At 50.6% G+C, this 13,755-nt stretch overlaps 1 protein-coding gene across 2 annotated transcripts in view; it reads right to left on the bottom strand.

Moving 5' to 3' along the window:
- PSD3 (pleckstrin and Sec7 domain containing 3) overlaps positions 1-13,478 on the bottom strand; it is a 489,705-nt gene extending 476,227 nt beyond the window's left edge. The window contains exon 1 of one of the 2 annotated variants that reach the window (XM_018041858.1): positions 12,669-13,478. In XM_018041858.1, the coding sequence (XP_017897347.1) occupies positions 12,669-13,382 (714 nt within the window). In that variant the 5' untranslated portion in view covers positions 13,383-13,478. The remainder of the gene's footprint in view (positions 1-12,668) is intronic. The other variant, XM_018041861.1, reaches the window with a different exon arrangement.

The following is a 13,755-nucleotide window of genomic DNA, read 5'->3' on the forward strand; positions in this document are numbered from 1 at the left end:
TCTCCCCACTTCCCTACTAGAAAGAGCTTCCTAGTCACTGATTGGTCCAGCACCCCTCCCTGCGTCTCTGCGTCTCTTAGCAACGCCTCCCAAAGCTGCTGTGTTCAGTTGCTGGCAAGCCTGCCTCCTGAGAAAAAGAACTAGCCAGGGCAGGTTAGGATCCCCTCTAACGCATAGACATGGCACTCTGTGTCCAGACTTTCTGGTTCTGCTTTCAAATTCTCCAAGATTGTATTAAATGACGCCTACTTTTTTTTTTGATGCTGGAATATGTGCTTCTCTCACGGGTATTTTACTCTTTTCAGTAAATAGAGCTGACTATTTTAACTTTATTTTTTTATACTTTCGAATAAAAGATATAAACTAACAAACCAGAAATCTTAATTTTTCAGTTGGGAAAACATTCGCTCTCTCTATATATATATGATCACATAATTGTTATGTTCCTTCATAATGAATCATAAAATTCACTCCGGACTCAGAGAAACCACAAACGCAAACCCTCTCTATCAGTCCACCAAGCCTTCCTCCTTTCACTCAGAGGGCCCATCTCCATCAAGAATCTTCTCCTGACTAAATGGAACAGAGATGGTAACTTTTCTCCTCAAATTATGATGTGCAAATAGTAACTTGCACAGCCTGCCTATTCAGCTATTACCCTACTGTTGACCTACTCTGCTCTGCTCTGCTAAGTCACTTCAGTTGTGTCTGACTCTGTGCGACCCCAGAGACAGCAGCCCACCAGGCTCCCCCATCCCTGGGATTCTCCAGGTAAGAACACTGGAGTGGGTTGCCATTTCCTTCTCCAATGCATGACAGTGAAGAGTGAAAGTGAAGTCGCTCAGTCGTGCCTGACTCTTAGAGACCCCATGGACCGCAGCCGACCAGGCTCCTCCATCCATGGGATGCTCCAGGCAAGAGTACTGGAGTGAGGTGCCATTGCCTTCTCTGGGTGACCTACTAGTAAACCTTTAATTCTGATGTTTCTTGCATATGTATCTGTCTAAAACTGCCTCTTTGCATACACATCTGTCTGCCTCAAACATTAAGCTTAAAGTAGGAAAAGAAACCTCTGCCTCTGTTTCATGTTTTATAAAGGACCCATGGAAACATTTAGTAAATTCTTTTAATAATGCTTAAAGTAGGTTACACGTAGTCAACAGTGTAAGTCCTACCATTATTTGTAACTGGATTTGTGTGGCACTTTTTTCTCAAAGGGCTCTAGAGGCTAGGAACGAGTTGACTCAATAAACAAAGGCGGCCGATCCTCAGTGGCTCACAAAACAGCACAGAGGTGGCTGGAGCGCAGCTTGCAGAGAACTGTGAGGACAGTTCTCATCTTGTCACTTATTAAAACAGACAGGATGAGAAGGGGAAAATGCTGCCATGAGCTTCTAAAATGGCCTGAAAAGTAGACTGACTTATTTGAGTTGAAAATATTAGAGGTTATTTAAAGCATGGAGTAAACCTAGTTCTTGAGGAGAACAGTTACTGCTATTGTCGGTGGGGTGGGGGTGGGGGGGTCATTACTCACAAAATAGATTCAGAAAACTAGGTCACCAAGCTCAGCCAGAAATATTACTGTAATTCTTTGGCTATGGGCCCACCCAAGAACTCCTTAAATATTAGTCCAAGTCACAAGATAAATACATTTTCATAAAAACACCACTATGCTAAATTTATGACCCCGAAGATAGTTTGAAATTTTATTCTACTTTGGGTTGATTCCAGCGTCGACAACCAGCCCTTGCTTGCTGAGTCATTGGCGTGGACACCCCACAGTTCACTGCCTGCAAATGTGAATGGGAGGAATGAGATCGCGTAAGGAAAGAAGAGAAAGAACTGGTCAAAGAGAAGCTCGCTTAGTGTGGTTTCGTCATAACTTCAAAGTTGAGAAATGTTTAGGGAGCACCAACTATGTGCAACACATGTTATAATAGTCAAAAAAGGGGAGTATCTATCTAAATCCTAAACACTATGCACTAGAACAAGTTTAACTTTCTGAGGTTACAAATATGGAAAAGATCTGCTCTTCTGTCTACCATTAGAAGGCAACTTCCTTTGGGGAAATCTCAAATCCTTGAGTAACTGGACCTTTCTCCACTGAAGGCCCCAGGACCTCATCAAACCTCTATAGTTCAGAACTCAAGGACTTTGAAAAAAAATACAGAGCCCCCAATGTTCAGAGGGAGTTAAGCTGTGTGCCCTCAAGGCTTCTTTGACAAGATTAGGAAGTGGGAAACAGGGGCATTCAATCTTATAACCCACATAGTAACAGTAGGGAGCTCTCTTCATAAACACACACAGGCTTCCCTTAATTGCTGTGTTTCTTTTCTGCTTAAAACTCACCAAAGTCTCCCACTGTATTTAGAATAAAATTCAAACTCCTTATTGAGAAGTTAGAGACCCTGTGTGCTCTGGCCCTGCCTACCTATGGCTCTGAGTAAGTTCCCCAGTAACTTATGCCCCTGATGGCCCCCAAAATACACAGGGTGGATGCTAAATTGCTTCAGTTGTGTCCAGCTCTTTGCAACCCGTGGACTGTAACCCACCAGGCTCCTCTGTCCATAGGAGTCCCCAGGCAAGAATACTGGAGTGGGTTGCCATGCCCTCCTCCAGGGGATCTTCCCAACCCAGGGGCTGAACCTGTTTCTCTTATGTCTCCTGCATTGGCAGGTGGGTTCTTTACCATAGGTACACAAGACTCTTCTGCTAACCCTGTCTAGAACTTTCCCTCCCTGTTCTCCCCACGTGGCCTCCTGCCTGTCACTCAGGGCTTAACTCTGAGGTCGCCTTCTCTCATCAGACAAACCATTCATTCGTGCACCCTCCTCTCACCACCGCTTCTGTTATAGTTTCTTCCAAGTACTTGTGATGACCTGAAATCCTATGCTTGCGTATCATTTGCTTGTTTACCGTTCCCTGTAGGGGCAAGCACTTTGTCTACTCACTGCCTGGAACAGTGCCTGCCCTGTAGCTGGTGGTCAAGACATATTTACTGAATAAGTAAATCCAGAAGTTATTTGTCCAGCAACTTTATCCATCCATAGCGTCCCTTGTGGCTCAGCTGGTAAAGAATACACCTGCAATGTGGGAGACCTGGGTTTGAACCCTGGGTTGGGAAGATCCCCTGGAGAAGGGAAAGGCTCCCCACTCCAGTATTCTGGCCTGGAGAATTCCATGGACTGTATAGTCTACGGGGTCATAAAGAGTCAGATATGACTGAGAGACTTTCATTTTCACTTTCAGTGTGACTACAACAGTTTCATCTCTGAACACACAAAATTCAGAGGAAAAAAAAATCCTTTTTGAAACTTGCAAGATTTTCTGTCAGATAAGCCACTGAACCCTTCACATAGTCTTTCTACTTTTACTTTACACAATTAACAAATGTGCCTTACAATTTAAACATTTGCTGTCTATTTTCCTGCCTCTGGTGGATCAAAAGAAGTATAATAGAGGTGCTGAGCAGTGCTTAGTCACTCAGTCACGCCCAGCTCTTTGTGACGCCATGGACTGTAGCCCACCCGGCCCTTCTGTCCATGGGGATTCTCCAGGCAAGAATACTGGAGTAGATTGCCATGCCCTCTTCCAGGAGATCTTCCCAACCCAGGGGTCGAACCCAGGTCTCCCACATTGCAGGCAGATTCTTTACCATCTGAGCCACCAGGGAAGCCCAAGAATACTGGAGTGGTAGCCTAACCCTTATGCAAGAGATCTTCCCGACCCAAGAATCAAACCGGGTCACCCTGCACTGCAGGCGGATTCTTTACCAGCTGAGCTATTAGGGAAGCCCTATATTAGAGGTAGATGCTAATAGCACCAAGAAGGGATAGGCCAGCATGGAAGAAACGGAAGCATTACTGAAAAGCAAAGAGAACTCAGCCAGCAGATCTGGGGCATCATGTATAGAAGCAAATGATCTCACAGATCTGCAGCTGCCAGCAAGCAGTACTGCTGTCACGGTGACCGCCCAAGGTATCAAGGAAATTAATTGCGTTGTACACACGTACATGTGTCTAAGGAAACAGGAAATGCTAAGTGATCCTCGAAAAATTTTTGTCCAAAGTGCTATTTTAAAGGCCAAGCGAAATTTGGTTTTCTAAGATAATTGATTTCTGTGGAACATGTTAGAGGACCTCTTCCTCCCCCCTCCCTCCCCATCCCTTCCCACAGTTATAACTGTGTAGCTGAGCAGCTAGAAAGTCACACGATCAAACGTGACTTTCAAACATGGCTCTCTCTCTGCCATTGTGGCATGTTTTTTTGGGTTCTTTTCCTGACCTCGACCTGATCTTTTCTTCATCTTGCCACTTACTTATATTTTCCTGGAACTGATTCTTTATCACTAATTTAGCTTCACCAAGAGTTTCATTTTGTATGTTCTAATTGTGGAAGTGAAAGTGATAGTCACTCAATCCTGTCTGACTCTTTTTGACCCCATGGACTGTAGCCCTCCAGGCTCCTCTGTCCATGGGATTCTCCAGGCAAGAATACTGGAGTGGTTGCCATTCCCTTCTCCAGGGGATAGTTCAGACCCAGAGATCGAATCTGGGTCTCCTTCATTGCAGGCAGATTCTTCATCATGCTCTGGTTGTCGGGCACTGTAAATCCTTTACAGACAAAGATTAAGTGAGATCGCTCTGCTTAGGGCATGGGATGGATGGGGTGACGTTTTAATTGTTACTTTGTCATATAGTCAGACTGAGTACTCAGTGAAGGGTAACCAAGCTCCCTGCAGATAAAATGGAATTTTCAAATGACAGAACAGGGTAAGTGCTTGAATAGGGCCCTGGGGCTTTTTAGCTCATAATCTGCTGGAACTGGTAATTGAAAGGTTAATGCAAAATCACACATCCTGAAAATTGAAAGTTAGATTCCGAAAAGTTAAAATCGACTGAAAAATAATCACAGGAAATGTGCACAACACGAAGGGCAGCCAGAAAGGAGCCACAGCTGCTGATTCCTTTGGAACCAAGGGAAGCGGCCTTCCTCGCCGGGCAGGCCTCGGCGCCCCGGGGCGGGGACCCCTGGGAGTGGGAGCTCTTCAGATACAGTTCAGCTCAAGGAGCCATACTTCTCCGCACTGTCCTTGCTTCTCAAGGCATCCTGTGGGCATCCAGGAGTTGCTGCGACATCGATCACACATGGAACCTGAAGGGCTAAGGAACCCTGCTAAGCTCACCTAAGGAGGTTTCACCTGAGGACTTAGGTTTGTGTGAATCTCGTAGCATCTTACAATCTCCAGAAACCTACAAGGAGGATGTCTCTGGAGGTCCAGTGGTTAAGAAGCTGCCGATACTGGGAACACGGGTTCAGTTTCCTGTCCAGGAAGATTCCACACGCCGCGGAGCAACTAAGCTTGAGAGCCACAACGACTGAGCCTGCATGCCAACAGCCTGTGCTCCACCACTGAACAGCCCACCTCACTGAGACCCAGCGCAGCCATAGACGACTCAGTTGTGTACATGAAGTACACAATTCTTTAAAAAAAAATCCAAAGGAAAAGGAAAAAAAGGGGAAAAAAAAAGCCTTTGAAAGAGAAAACTTGCCATATTATGCCCAGTAGCATATATTCATAGGTTTACAAATAGATTTATAGAGAAATAAATCTATTTATAAGCCATATCAGGCAGTAATCTGAATCTAATATATTGCTTCTTCAGGGATTCTTTTGCTTCCCAAGTGGCACAGGGGTAAAGAACCTACCTGCCAAGGGAGGATCTCCCGCAGGAGACGCAGGTTTGATCCCCGGGTGGGGAAGATCCCCTGGAGGAGGTCATGGCAACCCACTCCGGTATTCTCGCCTGGAGAATTCCACGGGCAGAGAAGCCTGGCGGGCTACAGTCCATGGGGTCACAAAAGAGTTGGACACCACTGAGCAACTAACACTTTCACTTCACACTTTCACTTCAGAGTTTCTTTTTAAAAAATCTCTCTAAAAGCTATAAGAACTGGCTTCCCTAAAATCTGAGAGGGCTCAAGTAGGACACCTACACAAAGCAGTGACTAGAAGTTGTAGGTGAGACTCCCTGGGAGTGTCTGTCACCTACTGGGTTGGCTGGCCACAGCGGCCCCCTTCGCTGCAGGTCAGTTTCTAGGACCTTCCCTCCCGCAGGTTTACGGGGCTGTGACAGGCTTGAGCTCTCAGTAGAGCTGGCCTCACCATGGGAGCTGCCTCGGGCCTGCCCCCACAGAGCAGGCTGGGTGGGCACCAACCCCCAACCTGCACTGGGCTGAGAAGCCTCCGCCCAGGGGGACAGGGAGGCAGGCCCGAGGACCCCGATCATTAACGAGAGGAGACACACACCTGGGAATGGCGGGGGACCGTGTTCCTCCCCGGGGAGTAGGGAGGAGAGGAAGCAGACGTGCAGAAGGAGGAAGAGCCAGTCAGAGAAGAGGGCAGGGAGGGCACAGGCCAGCAGGTGGGATGCAAAGACACCTGGACCCTCGGGGGGTCGGAGGCCCAGCTGCACCTCCACGCGGGTCCACCCGCCCGACACTTGCAGGCAAGGACGCTTCCGCTCATGAATTTCCCCCTCGGGGGTGAAGTGGCCTTGAGGGTTTCTATCACACACAACCAAGGATCCTAGCTAATCCCCAAGCAATAGAGCACTTCTGTTCAAGGACACAAAACGTGGCAGTTACAGTGAGGCAACGCCTGGAACAGATTCCAACCGGCTGAGCGAGGGCCAGCCTCTTTGTCATTCTGGGTCTCAGTTTTGGAATCCATTTCCAGTATTCTCTTTGCTGAGTAATTGACTCATGGGACTACAAACATCAAACAATCCCTTTCAGCAGATGTATTTCCCTTAAGCATGGGAGGAAAACAAAACACAACCTCTGCTTCCCTGGGGCTCAGACGGTAAAGCCTCTGCCTGCAGTGTGGGAGAGCCGGGTTTGATCCCCAGGTTGGGAAGATCCCCTGGAGAAGAAAATGGCAACCTGCTCCAGTACTCTTGCCTAGAAAATTCCATGGATGGAGGAGCATGATAGGCTACAGTCTATGGGGTCACAAAGAGTCGGACATGACTGAGTGACAAAAAAAAACCAACTCAATTTAATATTTTCTCCAAATACTCTCAGGCCAAACCTAATACTTGATGAGTGCTACCAATATTTTATAAAAAAAAAAAAAAAAATTTAACACTTGAGATTGGAAAATAGGATATATGTCGGCATATAATGTTTTAAAATGTGTTTTTAGCTCCTCTTTATCCTCTGGATACTGGGGAGGCATCTAATTTTACCCACAAAGGAATTTCCCAACAGTAAGGACTTTAAACACGATAGACTTATAGAGATGTATCATTAAAACCCATACTTTGGTGGATTTTTCACAAACATGAGTGCAAATGGATTGGCAAGAATTTAGAATCCTGAGCTAGAGAGTAGGAAACCAGAGTCTGATCTCTTCATGTTTCAGGAATTTAGACCCAGGCTGAAGAGAACACCTTTACTTAGCTAATGTGAGCCAAATCACTTCGCTAATCTGAACCAGACCCTGGGCCCCAGCTCCCACTGGGAATCTTCCCTCCACGTCTTGGGGGGAACCACGTCAAGTGGTCCACATGCTCTCTGCCCTCTTCTCCCATCAAAGTGCAGAAAAGGGTGTGGTTCCACGAGAGGGGCCCCGAACACTGACCACAGGACGTCTGTGCGAACGTCAAAGGGGAGGGGTAAGGAGAGAAAAAGAGTGAGAGGAGGTTGTCATGGGAACGCGGCCACAAGATGAAACAGAGCTGAAACCTATTCTGCTATCTCAGGCTTTGTTTATCCAAGTAAGAAATCAAGGCATCTATGTCAACAGCCATGCAGGGTAAAACAGACCAAAGATAAGCTTTTGATTCCAGTCAGTGCAGTCTTCTAAACACTAAAATCCCCCTTTAAAAGGGACCCCACTGCACATTTATCTACATCACTGTTCAAATTACTATATGGCATTTGTGTGAGCTCTCTCTTTGTTCTAGCTTCTTTTAAAAAAAATTCTAAATTGCTCACCAAGAATGATGACTATAAAGATAGGATTATCTAGACTTTTATCATTCTGTGTGCAGAACAGTTTCTAAACTCACAACAGGCCAAAAAAGTCAAACAGGCTTGAGGAATTAAACATTAACTCCAGATGAGATCAATGACTCCTCCTGGGGGTGAGGTATACCTGGGGGTCAGTATTCAACTTCAGAAGGGAGTTTCATTCAACTTGCATCCGGTCAGAGAAAGAAACATTAGTCTTTAGGGGAGAGGCGGCAAATAACCATGACCCTAAATTTTGCGGGGGATTTGTGTTAATGCCCAAAGAAGGCGCTGACTCTGTCACTGGGTGTTAACCCTGCTCCCAGGTTTCATTCATTCAGCTGATCGTGAACTGCGGATCCTGTAGAGAGGGTCCCAAGCCCTGGCTGAAATTCCCCATCGCCCGAGACGTACAAGCCCACTGCATGTAGCTTCCCTGCTGTGAAGCCCTTTAACAGAATAAACTTTAGAGACGAGGAGAAATTAGATTAGTTTCATCCTTTTACCTCATTCCCTTTCTGGATCTGAAGATTCATACTTATCCTAGAAGGTCAGAGCTGGAAAGGCCTCAGGGGTCAGACGGGGTAGCCTTGCTTTGCTTAGTGAGTCGTCAGGGTGCTTAGCTAGTTGGTTGGCAGAACCAGAGCTTCATTTCACTCCCCAAATCTCAGGGGCAGGGACCTTTGCTCTATATAAGAACTCTCGATCTAAAATGTAATATACTTTACAGACATATTTCAGACCCCGGTTTTGTTTCAAGGCGAGACACAGAGGGTTAGAGCTATTCTTTCCAGCCTGCTGTGTATAAATGGAACCCCTCCCCCTTGCCCTCAACACCTCAGGGAATGACTGTCCTCTGTTTCCCAGGCCCTGACCCCCAGCCCCAGGGGAGACCCTGTCCGTCCTGCTCACTCTCACCCTCCCTTCTGAACCCCAAACACTCCTAGCAGCTGGTGAGGAAAACTCAAAAAGCTGATTGTTTTTGAGAGAGGAGAGGAAGAGAAAGACGAAAACCAAAATAAAGAGGTAAATTTCCTGGAAAATTTAAAGGTACAGATGGGGTTTGTAGGCATGGGGTTTGACATTTGGGGGCAGATTTTTAATATTACTAACTACCAATTTTCTAACGTCATCTACACACCAAAAATAATTGTTATGTCAAAGCATAAAATAGGTCAGATAGGAAGACTTAGTAAAACACAACAGTAGCATGGAAAATCTCCAAAATGATTGTAGAGAAAGGTTTTTTCCCCTTTTCATTCGAATCGTGTCTGTTTTCTGCATCTTTATATCGTTAGCCCCAGACTTGAGTCACATGTCGGCAAGGCCAGGTCTCTAGACCTGAGGATCCAGAGGCCCCTTCCCCCAAGCCCCAGGAGTGAGTCCAGACCCCCCAGTCCCAGGGGCAGTGGGCTGTCTGCCCAGGAAGGCAAGGAGAGCGGGGCTCCAACCTCCGCGGGGACCCCAGGAACTCTGTCCCCATCACTTCTGTTTCCTGGCCTTGGGTCACTGACCATGCTCAAGCCTCTGTCTCCTCATCCACGAAGTGGGTACAGTGATAAAGTACAACCTCAGTGTTGCAAGGTTCTGATCAGAGGGGACCATGTTCTGGAAGCCCTCTGTGGGGCACAGAGCACTGTAGTCATTTTTACTGAAGCCCAGTCATGGTTTGAATGAAGAACTAAGTGATTTGGGTGCTGCCGCCACTCCTTGAAAAGATGTAAGTCAGCAGGGATGGGAGGACGGGAGTCCCTCACTCTGGACTCAGGATGAGAATTCCTTACTCTGGACTCCGTTTGTTTCAACAATGAAAGAATGCTTCCTAAGTCGCTTCAGTTGTGTCCAACTCTGCAGCCCTATGGACGATAGCATGCCAGGCTCCTCTGTCCATAGGATTCCCCATGCAAGAATACTGGAGTGGTTTGCCATGCCCTCCTCCAGGGATCTTCCCAATCGAGGGATCGAACCTGCATCTGTTATGTTTCCGGCCTTGGCAGGCGGGTTCTTTATCACTAGCGCCACCAGGGAAGAATGGACATGGCTATTTAGAGCGCAGGGAGGAAGAAACTTGACGCTTAGGATCTAGACTTGTCTGCTTGATACCAGGACCTCCATCCTACGACACACATGTAGGAAAAGATTTTTGCTCCCATATAAGCAACCTTTCGCTTTAATAAATGTAGTAAGTCTTTTGTATTTTTTTTTGACTATGTCACGCAACATACGGGAATCTTAGTTCCCCAACCAGGGATCGAACCCATGTCCCCTGCACTGGAAGCACAGAGTCCTAACCACAGGACCACCAGGAAATTCCCAATAAATAGAGTAATTGGTCACATTTCTATGTATGTATCGAATGAAAGGCCCCTCAACTGATGGTTCACAAGAAGTCTGCTGCCACTCTGCTGTGACCTGAATAGCTAAATTCCAACGCATTCAGACTGGGCAGTGCTCAGGCACTAATCTGTCAGACCCAAGGGCGTGTTCACGTGCCCAGGGCGGGGCAGGTGGAAACCTCACTCTGCTGACTCTTCCCTTCTCTAACACCAAGACCAGGCAGAGTCACTTGGCTGGTAACAGCCCCAAGCATCTTGGGGTTCTGAAGGCTGACTTCTGGGCTTCCCTGGTTGTTCAGATGATAAAGAATCTGCCTGTAATGCAGGAGATCCGGGTATGATCCCTGAGTCGGGAAGATCCCCTGGGGGAGGAAACGGCAACCCACTCCAGTATTCGGGACTAGAGAATCCCATGGACAGAGGAGCCTGGCGGACTACAGTCCATGGGGTCGCACAGAGTGGGGCACGACTGAGTGACTCACACTTCACATCTTCCCTGGGGCAGAGAGCATCACATCATGTGACCGGCTCGGTCGAGGCTAAGTTTAGCCCTGCTTTGTCCCCCGACCCTGGAGTCCCTCACTGACCCCTCTGACTCCACGCTTCCTGGCCCTACCCGGCCCCATGGACTCTGCTTCCCTTCTCTCCCCTAAGACAGGGTGACCGAGAGACCCTCGCTGGCCCCACAGCAACTGCCAGGCAGGTGGGTCCACAGTGCTTTCTGATGGGAAAACTGAGAGCTCTGGTGGTTTGCTCAAGGTTAGGACTTGAACCTGGGGTTTCCAAGTTTTTAGCCAGGAATCTTGCCATCCTTGCTTTAGATGGACCAGAGGTCTGGGGCCCGTTAGCACACGTAGCTAAATGGGGCAGATGAGGCAGAACCCGACCCATCTGGACCAGCTCCCTCAGTGCCTTGCCCGAGAGAACTGGCTGCAGCTCTGGGGCTTTCTTACACCCAGCAGATGGAGGAGAAAGGCGGGGAGGAGGAGTTCTCAAGTCATCAGAGCGGCCTCCAAGCACACAAACAACTGCCTGTGACCCTGGATTCAGAGCCTGGGCTCTGACGCAGCGGTATGCCATTCCTCTTAAATCCCTGTAGGAAATGCTTGATACACGCACCAGGATAGAACGTAAACCGTTTCCTAAGGAAGCACGCTAGCATCTCTCTTCTTCCAAGAGTTTCGCTCCAAAGAGAACTTGAGCTCATCCTCTCCCTGATTTTCCACCATGACTCTACCGGCTGCCTGTTAAGAGGAAAGGGGCAAGGAGAAGCCCCTAGAAGCCCACGGGAGAGAGACGGGGCTCCAGATGAAGGCCAAGTCTTGGGCCTTCTGATGTGACTTTCATGCATTTCTCCGGTGACTTCCCCAGGAGCCCCCTCCACGGGGACCATCCACACACTCCAACAGGAGGGCCCCTCCTCCACCCCATTCCCACCACCCCTGCCCTCGACATTCTTCTTCACGCTCACCCTCACTGCCTGTATGTGTGCAAAGTATAGCAAGTTGTCCATGCTGTCAGGAAAGGAAACGCAGAAGCATACCCTTCAGTTCTGTCCACCCATTCTGGCATTGGGGCACCTGAGCTGGGTGGAGCCGGGAAGAGGGGCTCAGACACCAGCTTGGTGAGGAGGCTGAGTGGAGATGCTGAGAATAAAATGCTAATAGCAAAGAGGAGGCCTGGCTAGTGGGAAGGAAAGTGCGGGGCTGGAGGCTGACGCCCAGGGCGAACATCCACCTGTGGGCAGGGATGGAAGGTGGTCCAGTAGGTACAGAGGGTGCTTGGCACCTCCACCATCCCCCACTCCCTCACCCCCGCCCTGAAGCCTCCCCAAGTCTCCATGCCCATTCTGGGGAATAGGTTTTGCTTCTGTCTTTTCCACTTCGGAAGGAAGAGGAGTATTTTTGCCTAGCCACTTCCCAATTCCTTCATCTGAAGTTGGGGATAGGAGCCTGCATTTTTCCAGGAGGTTATGCAGCTAAGTGGATATAGGCAAAAGCGCCCAGGATAAGGCTGGCTCAGGCTCAACAAGTGCCTCCTCCATCCTTTCGGTTCCCCATAAAGGTTGCCCATCCCCACCCAGCTCTCCTGCTCTTTCCCTGGCAGAATCTTGGGAAGAGCTATTCACTCTCCTCTTCCACACAATAAGCTGCTGGTGCAGGCGGAGCAAAGGGGAAGAGGCCAGGCGTGCACAGCGAACAGGCGACCCCAGCGCGGGGAGCTGGGGGCCCTGCGGGACATCGGCCGCCTCGTCCACTCTTGTCTTCTCTGGGAAGAGCGCGGGTCTCAGGGATTGCGCCGCACACACTTTCTTACCTTGAGAGGCAGGGCGGCAGGCGGGGCGGCGCAGCTCCTGCTGGTCTGGAGGGGCGCACGGTGCCTGCAGAGCCTGGCGCGGCTGGCCCGCGCGGGGGTGCCCGCGCCCTGAGTGCTCCGCGGGCGCGCGGGGCTGCGGGCCGACGCCTCGGCTCCGCCCCGGGACCCCGGGCTCTGAGCGCCGTCGGCAGCCTGGGCCTGCGGAAGGGAGCACCCCGAGGCGTCCCGAGCCTGCGGGCCGGGACGGGCAGGACCGTCCGGCCAGGGAGTCCAGCCCGCCGAGGGGCTGCGGCCGCCGTCGGCCATGCCGGGAGCCGGGCTAGGGGGTCTGCATGGCCGGGGCTGCCGCCGTCCACGCGCGCCGGAGGCGGGCGCCGGGGAGCGCCTGCGACCGGGGGGTCCGCGAGCGCGCCCCCTCCGCGCATCCAGGGCCCGGGTTTTCTCCTCGCCCTGCGCGGGAGCCGAGCAACAGGGGGCAGCTGGCGCCGCGGTCCCACGGCCCGGCCTCGGCGGGGGAGGGCCAGCCCGGGGAGGGGGCCCGAGGGCCCCGCCCGCCGAGGAGCCGGCCCCGGGACCGGGGAAAGGGCGGCCCTCCTCCGGGCCCCCCGCGGCCGCGGTCCGGGCTGGAGCCGGGGCGGGGCGCACGCGCGCAGGGGGCGCCCGCAGCTGCACGAAGAGGAAGGATGTTTTCGTCTGCTGGTGCCGCTCGGCCATGGCCTCCGGGGGGCTCGGCTGGGTCCCGCCGGGCCGGCTTCAGATCTCCAGGGATGCGAAGGTCGGCAGCGGTGGGCGGGCGTGACCTGGCCTCATGGCTCCACGACGGCCTGACCCTGAGGAAGCAAAGGACACACCTTCAGCCCCGGGGGGTCTTCAGGGAGTGTGGAGGGGGCTGACCCAGCCGCGGGTCTGGGCTCTGCACTCAGTTCTCAGCATCGCAAGAACAGACTGGGCTGCGGGGACCCCGGCTGGCAGGGGCGGTGGGGACTGGGCTGCCCTCTGCCTGGGGACGGGGTCTGAGGAGTTCTGTCCTGTGATCCGGCCCCCTCCTCGTGTTTGAAATGACACTAAAGTTACTGCTTTCCTTGTC

Source organism: Capra hircus, chromosome 27, assembly GCF_001704415.2.
Source record: "Capra hircus breed San Clemente chromosome 27, ASM170441v1, whole genome shotgun sequence".
Taxonomy (NCBI): Eukaryota; Metazoa; Chordata; class Mammalia; order Artiodactyla; family Bovidae; genus Capra; species Capra hircus.